Genomic DNA, 9,597 nt, shown 5'->3' on the forward strand with positions numbered 1-9,597 from the left:
AAAAATTTTTGCCGAAAAATAATAACATCGAATGTTGAAATATACATAAAATACAATTAACGAACTAAGAAGTTTTGGAAATTTTAAATTAACGAAATTATTTAGTAACAAAATTGAAATATTCACAAAGTAAAAGTTATTAAAACTAAAAATATTCCGAAATTTCTAATTCCAGAAACTTCGAATTTATAATCCCGAAATTTCAACTTCACAATATTAGTAAGTTTCCGATAATTCTCATTACCAAAATTTAAAATTCACAAAAAATAATTATTTAATTTTAACATTTTGTATATCTGTTCGAAAAATACTTTATTTTATATCATGGACACTGTATGCTGAATAGATTTTGGTAATTAGAAATTTCGAGAATTTATTAATTTCAAGAATTGACTAATTTTTTAAAGTTGAAATATTGGGATTTTCGAAATTCTAGTTTCAAAGTATAAAAAATTTTTAATTTCGGAAAGTTTTTAGTTTAAAAAACTCTACATTTTTAAATATAATTAATTTTAATTAATTAATTAAGTATATTTTCTCCGAAAAATAAAAACCTTGAATGTAGAAACATACCAAAAATATAATTAATGGACTAACAAATTTTGGAAAATTTAAATTTTCCAAACATATTTAGTAATGAAATTTAAATATTTCCGAATTAAAAGTTATTGAAATTAAAAACATTCCGAAATTTCTTATTTCAGAAAGTTTGAAACTAGAATTTGGAAAGTCCCGAAAGTTCAACTTTACGAAATTAGTAAATTTCCGATACTTCTGATTACCAAAATTTAAAATTCACAAAAAGTAATTATTGAAATTTAATATTTTTTATATCTGTTTGAAAAATGTTATATCGTGTGCACTGCAAGCTGAATAGATTAAAATTTTCAATGAAATTTTTTTTGAGCGATAAAAATATTAAATTTTTTTTTCTCAATTAAAACTTCGATACTTAGGAACTTTATAAAGTTAATTAATTTGATATATTTTAATTTTTAGAATGAACATTTTTGGCATTTTGTTTTTGTTAATTTAAAATCCCGAAAATTTGCATTTTTCGCCAAATTTTCTGTTTCGGCAATTATAATTTCGTTATTTTGGAACGTTAGTGATTTTTATTTATTTTTTTGCAAAATTATGTCATCACGATGATCAATTTCGATAAATTATGATAAATTTGAGAAAATTAAATAACAAGTTTGGTGAATGTAATATAATTTTAGGAAATTGTATTTATATAATTTTTCTTTTTCTCTGCTTCTTTTCCTTCGTGTACACTGCCACTATTATTAAGTAAAGCAAAAAGCAAAATTATTTTAAACAAAACAGCAAAAATCATAATTTCATCAATTTTTAAAATTGAAATCTAAAATCTAAAATATCTGATATTTTTCAACGTTGTAACTCTATATTTTGTAAATATATATTATTTTAGCTTCTTTATCAGACAAAAGAATACGAATATTTAAAAAAATGCAAGTTAGAAAAGTGTATTTTCTATTATAAAAGAATAAGTTTTTCTCTCATATTAGTATGAATCTGAAAAAAATTTAACGAAAGGTGCCCTTTTTGGGCAAATTCACTTTTTAGTTCTTTTTCGAAAAACGTAACAAATTTTCAAAGAAATTTTTCTTTAATTTGTTCACAATTCATCTGAATATACAAGTAGTCTTTAACATTTTGAAAAAAATATTTTTGTGAAAAAAGAAGTGTCTCGTCCCAAAAATTTAATTCACCCGTTTTCCCAACTCCCTTAATTTTTCGTGACGTCTAGACAAGCCCAAAAAAAACATGTCTCGTTTTTTAATTTGAAAAAAAAAAAATATTTCAACCCCAAAAAGTTCTTTGATATCGCCAGGGTCAGGCTGCACGATTTCATATGAAATGGGTCATTTATCAAAAATGTGGAACTAATTCCTGAAATTAAGTTCTTTTTTCGTCCCACATTTTTGTTATGGTTACTTAATACTTTCGAAATTAAATACTTGAATCAGAACATTATTAATAAAAATGATGTCTCTTGTCTTCGATACAATCGTTTTAGCTCTTTAGTCTTTACTTTAAGTCGACATTGCAACATTGTTTGATTAGAATGATAAATTTTCCCTAAAAAACAACGGGAAGATAAAAAATGCCAGTCAAGGTTTAATATTTAAAAGGCATTAAATTCTAACTGGAATTAAACTATTAGCTAAATTCAAAACGAATGTACCTTTCAGTGTTAATTTTAATCAAGTTTCAACCTTACTTTAAAACCTTGAATGAAAATGTATTTCCCGTAAAAAGAATATCCTCATTTGAGTCCCAAATTCTTCATTTATCTTTCCCGTTTATTTCTGTGCATAAAAGCTTGTCTAAAAATAGTATTTTCATTTCAATAGAGGTAATATTTTCTTGTTCAAATTGAGGGTCCGGATGCATTCAGAAAAAATTTTTATTCTAAAAACAAAGTCCGCTATAGGATTTAAAAAAAAACAGATTTTAATTTTTAAGCGCTTTTACTTGTAATTTTTCAATACAATTATCAGGGATTAAACTTTCGGGTATCTTTTGACTAATGGAATAGTCATAATTTGAAAAGATTTATTTAGTAAAATATTTTCTTCTGACACTGGGCGTAAATTAAACTTTTATGTCTTTCAGCGTTTTGTTTATCGTAAGAATTTTGAGCGAACAAAAATTTATCGCAAAAAAAATTTGGAGGAAGGTACTATAAAGTTTTTTCAAAAGTTTCAGATAAAAATATTGAATCGGTTAGGAGCAATAATAATTTTCATTTATGGCAGCGCTCGAGTTTTTTAGTTTACTATATGCGCCACGGTGCAGAAGTCTCGCTGGTGAGTTTTTGCTTGTGAAACAATATTGCTTAATATTCTTAAGGAATAACAATTTTAAAAAAGTAAGCTATAAATAAGATTGTATTCAATTCGTAATTAATTTGTACAAAGACAATAAAACGTAATCTTTATACGCGAAAAACCACTAGACGATTAATATGTTTAATACTATTTTCCTTCGGCATAATTTTATTTAATACAAGAGAAAAATGCAATAAAAATTGAATAAAATTCACTAGTGTTCTGTAAAATTACTTTTGTTAAATTTGTATTCATTAAGAAAATTATTGCCCTAAAAACAAAAACTCACTGGAGAAACTCGCTGCAGAAACTCACTGGCCTGATGAACATTCCTTCTATAAAGGAAACACTAGAAGACAAAGTCCAGATACAGCGTTCGAAAATTAAAATTTGATTTTTTTAAAGCCTCCAGGGGACTTTGTTTTCGCGAAAGAAAAATGCAACCTCCATTATTGCATCCGGGCCCTCAATTGAAGTTCATTAGTCTATGAGATTTTTCCTTAATCTTCGGCGTTGTCGTTGATAAGAAGTTGATTCAAACTTGTCGTAAAGATTGGAAAATCGAAAGTAAGAAAAAGGAGAAGATAAATAATGTTATGTACAATCGAACACTAAAAACGGGACCTTATAGACAGGTCGGTTGAGAATCATTGCTCAAAACCGAAAGTCCTGTTGGTGTCGATGAAAGTGATTTCACGCCTCTCTTTTTCCGTCTTTCATCTATCGGTCAGTTGGCGGGAAAAAGCTGATACCGCAAAGTTCCTGCGATGTCACTTCCGGCTTGGTGAGTTTAGTTGACAACCCACTGTAAAACGCTGGTATCACCACCTCCTGTGGATACCAGACGGGTATCATCCTGCAGGAAGGCCACATTGGTCACGTGACTTGAGTGACCTCCATAAGTGTGGTGAAGAGACTAGAAAAAAAGTTACATAAGTGACCTTTCGAAATTTGATTTCCAAACGCGATGGGAACGGGTCTTGTATAATGGTTCGGGATTCACGTTTATATGTAACAGGTCAAACGTTTTTTTTTTGTAAGATCCAAGTTAATGGCACCAATTTTTGATCAGGCGAATTTATATCTGCAGGTCAATAATGCCATTGACAGATTTTTTACCCTGTAAAGTGTGCTTAAAATTTAAAAAAATGCAAGAATAATTTTTGAAGGAAGATGACATTAAAAAAATTTTTATTAACGTTTAATTACAAGAAAATATCTAAATTGAAATATTTTAGAGTTAAATGTTTTTTATTGTACTTAAAATTTCTGCCTGTATAGCGAGAAACTCATAAAAAATTTAAAAAATATAAATTTCTTAATTAATTTCAAGGAAGCGCAGGCAATACAATTTTTTAAAAATAAATTCCTCATTAGACACAAATATAGGTATACTGGAAAACATTTTCACCTTATTTAGACACTCGAAACTTATTTTATCGTGAAATAAAAATAATATGACACTTTTAAATATTCTATTACATTTAAAACCCCATGCCGTTTTTAAATATAACCCTTTTGATAAGTAAATTGTGGAAATAGAAAAAAATTAATAAATAAAAGAAAATAGCGAAAGTCCATTGAATAATTTCATGAGCTTAGGTAGGGCAAAAATATTGCAACTGCATCATTGCTGTACAGGTACAAATTCATTTGTCTTGAAATATTTAACTGGTAATTCAGATTTATTAAAAAATAATAGAAATAGCAAGAATTGAAAAAAGACAGAAATTTCGGTTTTGTTTTAGTGAAATGTTATGAAGAATTACTATTTTGTTCCTGTTTTCAAAATACTTGTTCTTTTCCTCTTTTTTCTCGGTTTTTCTTTCTTTAATGCGCACTTATTTAATTAAACCCAATAAAAAAATCCAGTTACTTTCCCTTGAAACTTAATTCTTTTTGTTTAAAAAGTCTAATAATATATTTTTGGTTAAAAATGCATCTCCTTCGCTTAAAAATTCTATTAAATCGTTAGAAATTAAATTTTTAAAAAACTACTTTGTTAAAATATCACCTTTTTCCAAAGAAATGTCAACATTTTTGTTGTACATTTGCCTTTTTGGATAGAAAATTTTTCATATAGAATTATAAATTCAAATATTTGATTAAAAATGCGAACAACTTTTGTTTGAAATTTAATCATTTTCATTCGAAATGCTTTTTTTTTAGAAAATTCATCTTTCTTGATTGAATATTAACTTTTTTGCTGAATATCTAATTGTTTTGTCCAAATTGATTTTTGTTGGTAAAAAATTATATGAACATTTGTTTTTTTTAATAGAAAATTGGTGTTTTTGGTTTAAAATTAATTTTTTAGGCTGAAAATAGAACAATGCTGTTAAAAATTTAACCATTTCTTGAAAATTTTATTTTAAATTTTCTTGAAAAATTGAAAAATGAAAATTTTCTTGAAAAATGAAAAAAATTAGAAAAATTTTCTTGAAAATTATATTTTGCAGTTGAAAATTCAACTCTTTAGTTGGAAATTGATATATTTTGTTAAAAAATCGTAGTTTTTATTAGAAATTTAATCTTCTGGATTAAAAATGGTACTACTTTAATAAAGATGACTCATTTGTTAAAGATTAATCATATCAGTTAAAAATTCTTCTCTTGGTTCAAAACTTAAATATTTTGTTGAAATTTCATCTTCTGTTTTTTTTTAAATTTAACTACACTTCGTTTAAAGCGGAACTGCTTTGATGAAAATTTATTTTATTGTATGGAGATGAATTATTTTAGTTAAAAATTCATTTCTTTGGTTTAAAACTAAACAACTTCGTTGGAAAGTCGTCATTGTTGTTTGAAAATTGATCTCAATTAGTTGAAAATTCATGTGATTTATTTAATTTTTGTTGTGCTGCAAATTAATCTTCTTGGTCGACAGTTGATCTACTTTATTAAAAATTAATTTTTTTATTAAAGATTTATCAATTTAGTCGAGAAATCATCTTTTTTGTTGAAAAATCGACTATTTTCTTAAAAATTAATTTTATTTTGAGTTTAAAATTAATAATTTTGACTGAAGAATTCAACTATTCCACTTTTGGTGGAAAGTTGTTGAAAATTCGTCTTTTCGATTCGAAAATAATTCTTATGTTTGGTAATTAATTATTTTTCAGTTAAAAATTAAACAATACTTGGTTGAAAGTACAACTGCTTTGTTAAAAATTAAGTTTTTGATTGAAGATTCATCATTTTAGATATAAAAATTCATCTTTTTGGTTGCAATATTAACTATTTTATTGAAAATTCATTTCATATCGAGAATATAATTCTATAGTATTTTTAGTTTAAAACATATAATAATAAAAAAACTTTAATTGAAAAGGGTGAAATGTTAGAGTACTTCAAAAGTCGACATGTTTAAAAAAAGCTATGTGCTTTGGAAATTTTGAAAAAAAAAAGAAAATTCTTAAACAAATTTAATCCTATCGGATTAAAGCACTCCATGATCGAGAGGTCATAGTTTAAACTTTATAAAAAATATTATTATTGGCCTAATTTTTTATGATTAATTTGATATTGCATATATTTTCAGTAGTAATTTATTGGTAGGTATCATATGAATTGCTTACATATTTGTTTAGACTTTTTAAACTTATCTTTAGAAAAAAGCACAAATTTCAAAATACTAACTACATTAAGTACACTAAAAGTCTAATTTTTTGAAGAAATCAGTAAATCATGTAAACATTTTTAAGAATGTCTGTAAGATTTGATATAATTGGATTAATTTTTTAAGGAATTTTATTTGTTTAAAAACGGAACAAGAATTTTTTTAAATCATATTGAATTATTAAGCGACCATTCTAGGAAGATTTAAAATCTTGTAGAAAAAAATGCATATAATATATGTATATAAATAAATTAAAAAATATAATTGAATGTAGACTATTAATGCTCGAGTTATAACTAGGAGATTTAAAGGAATATAATTCAATGTTTATTAAGTTTGTGAACTTTAATTTAATTATCTTATTTAAATTATATGTTCCATTAAAATTTGTTTCCCAATTACTATAATTACTGACAAACTTCTTAATTTTATTTAATTAATTAAAATAAAATAATTCTTAAGAATTGTATTCTCTCTCATTATAATGAGAAGTTTGATTACAATATTTTCTTTGAACTCGATTAAAATGTTATTTTCATTAATTTAGTTTGAAATTTTTAAAAATCTTACCTTCGGTTGGCTAGCCGGGTAAGAGAAGAGTTTGACTTTACCGAAGTCATCACCAGTGGCAAGTAACTTGCCATCGCCGCTACGTGAACAATTGTTAACATCTGTTCCATCAGCACCATCTGGCCAAATTCCAATAGTCTCGAAAGAAATAACGCAAGTTTGCGAGGCCCAATCAACATCCCTTAATGTCGACGACTGAGGAATTTGTCGACAAACACCGGGATTCCCTAAAATTAAAAAAAATATTGAACTAACGTTCCCACCAGAAAATGTCGTAAAAAGCATTTTTAGTAAAAAAAATCGGTTTCGCTCGCAAGTTTGAGCGCGACTAGGATGCGCGGCGGTTGAATCTCGCGCTTCGCGCTCGGATATTTATTCTTTGCATTTGGAATGCTTGAAAAAAACTTTATCAAAAAGATCTCTTAGATGGCAGCATTTATATGCGTCTTAATATTCTGAATTGTCTACTTAATTAAGTATAGTCAAATATTAAGTTTCTCAAAACTCTGTAGGCTTTGAGGTACACATTCTCATCGTGACACTCGCGCTGCGCGCTCGATTTCGGACAGACATTTGTAAACAGGTTTTGTTGGATTTTTTTAACGTAACTTTCGTCGTTTTTCCACATATATATTTTTTTTATTTCATTCTTTTTTCAACGTTATTTTTCACGAATAAAACAAAAAGTACGCGTCCTATCAAGAAGTGATTCTTAACGAAATTGTAGATCTTTTTTGGGATAACCATTTTTGTTAATTCATCTTTTTTCGTATCCTACATATTTTGTCCACAAAATGGATTTTTTTCTTTTCCATTATTTTTTGTGCAATCAAAATTTGAATTTTCGATTTTTGAAGAAAATCCAAAAATTGGTTATGATAATCTTGTAGGGCTTTCAAAAAGAAATGTTTTTCTTCTCTTGACTTTTTTTCATATCGTGCGTTTTTCGGCTTCAAATTTGTATTTCGGTTGATTAAAAAATTTTTGAAAACGCTATAACTCTGAGAATTTTTTTGTTAACGAAAAAAGCCATAAGGATAAATTGTTCTTTCTTTTTAATACTGTAAATTTCTCGTCCTTTCTTTCAGGACCTAAAAAAAGTGTGCCAAGGATAAATTTGATTCGTTCATTTTTTCGAGAGTTATCGTGTTTACGGACGGACGGACGGACAGACAGGCAGGCAGACACCATCATGAAAACCTGATTTTCGGATTCAGGGGGTCTCGAAACGTGAAGATCCGTTGAAAAAGTGTGATGTCAAATTTCCGACAATTCTAATACTTTCTCAATCATAAATGATGAGAATGTAAAAAGTTATTCAGTTTCGAGAAATAGAATTTGGATTCGTAAAATTATTTCTATCAATCATTAATTAATTATCATTAATTTATTTTTTAGGTTCAAATTTCATGGGGTTTGAAAAACGTCTTTGGGTAGCGACTAAAAATCTGTTTTTCAATTTAAAAAATAATAAAAACTGGCTCAAAAAATGTGTCTCTTTTGGAAAAATAAAGCTTTAGTGTGTCGGTATCACATTGTAAAAGACGATCTTACGCAAAAAGGTCTACATTTTAAAAATGTTAGGAGCGGAATGCGGTCAGAATTTTTTTTTAAGTCAAGAGGTTAGGGAATTAAAACAAAAACAGAAGAAGATGGGAGACAAGTACAAAGAATCAATCATCTGGTTTTGAATTACCAATCTTTTTATTTCAGTATTGAAAATTAGATTTCACACATCATTTTAATACAAAATGTATTTGATTTTTTTAGAATTTTCTATGCATTTGCGGCATAAATGTTAGTTATCTAATTATGTACTGCAACCCTTCAGTTGAAAAGATAATAGAGATGAAGAAATAAATCACAAAATTTCTTTATTAATTTTAATTTTTAATTAATATTAAATTAATATTTTTATTCGTAGTTTTAAGAAATCAATTTTACTTTGCAACTGATTATTTTACAAGAACAAAAAAATGAATGTCGATTGCAACGTGTATCAGATTTTGTCGGTATGAATAGTAGGAGTTGGAAAAGGGTCTATTTGTTTCAAAATTTCGGCACGAATAGCCAATTTAAAGAAATTAATTATTCTTAATTTATACTAATGTTTAAAAAATCAATGAAAAGCGTTTAGTCAATGGCTATTTAAAAAATTATCTTAAATATTTGAAAAGGCAGTAAAGATACAGAAATAAGTATAACTAAATAAATTTAATTATTTTTAATTTTTAATAATATTCAATTTATATTTGTAGTCATTTTTTCAGCTATTTGACTTTTCAGTCGAATTTTTTATACTAATAGACAGATTTTTTCTGTAGGGGCAACAGGAGCAGAAAAATTGTCCTTTTTACCGAAATTCCAACATGAATAGCCCAATGTTTTCTCCCATTAAAAAATGGCATTCAATGGTTTGAAAGATAATGAAGATAAATAAATAAATACACAAAGTAAGTAACGAGATAATTCTAAAAGAATGTGGTGCAGAAGAGACGATAGTAGACACATGGGAAAGAAATCGATTAAGATGGTTCGGACATGTTGAGA

At 26.7% G+C, this 9,597-nt stretch overlaps 1 protein-coding gene across 9 annotated transcripts in view; it reads right to left on the minus strand.

The window, feature by feature from the left end:
• Window positions 1-1,112: 1,112 nt before the first annotated feature.
• Window positions 1,113-9,597, minus strand: part of LOC117167548 (echinoderm microtubule-associated protein-like 2) — a 77,665-nt gene continuing 69,180 nt past the window's right edge. For all 9 annotated transcript variants that reach the window (XM_033352557.1, XM_033352564.1, XM_033352562.1 and 6 more), the window contains 2 exons: window positions 7,048-7,274; window positions 1,113-3,774 (listed from right to left, as the gene is read on the minus strand). In XM_033352557.1, the coding sequence (XP_033208448.1) occupies window positions 3,649-3,774; window positions 7,048-7,274 (353 nt within the window). In that variant the 3' untranslated portion in view covers window positions 1,113-3,648. The remainder of the gene's footprint in view (window positions 3,775-7,047; window positions 7,275-9,597) is intronic.

This window comes from Belonocnema kinseyi, chromosome 2 (assembly GCF_010883055.1).
Source record: "Belonocnema kinseyi isolate 2016_QV_RU_SX_M_011 chromosome 2, B_treatae_v1, whole genome shotgun sequence".
Classification (NCBI taxonomy): domain Eukaryota; kingdom Metazoa; phylum Arthropoda; class Insecta; order Hymenoptera; family Cynipidae; genus Belonocnema; species Belonocnema kinseyi.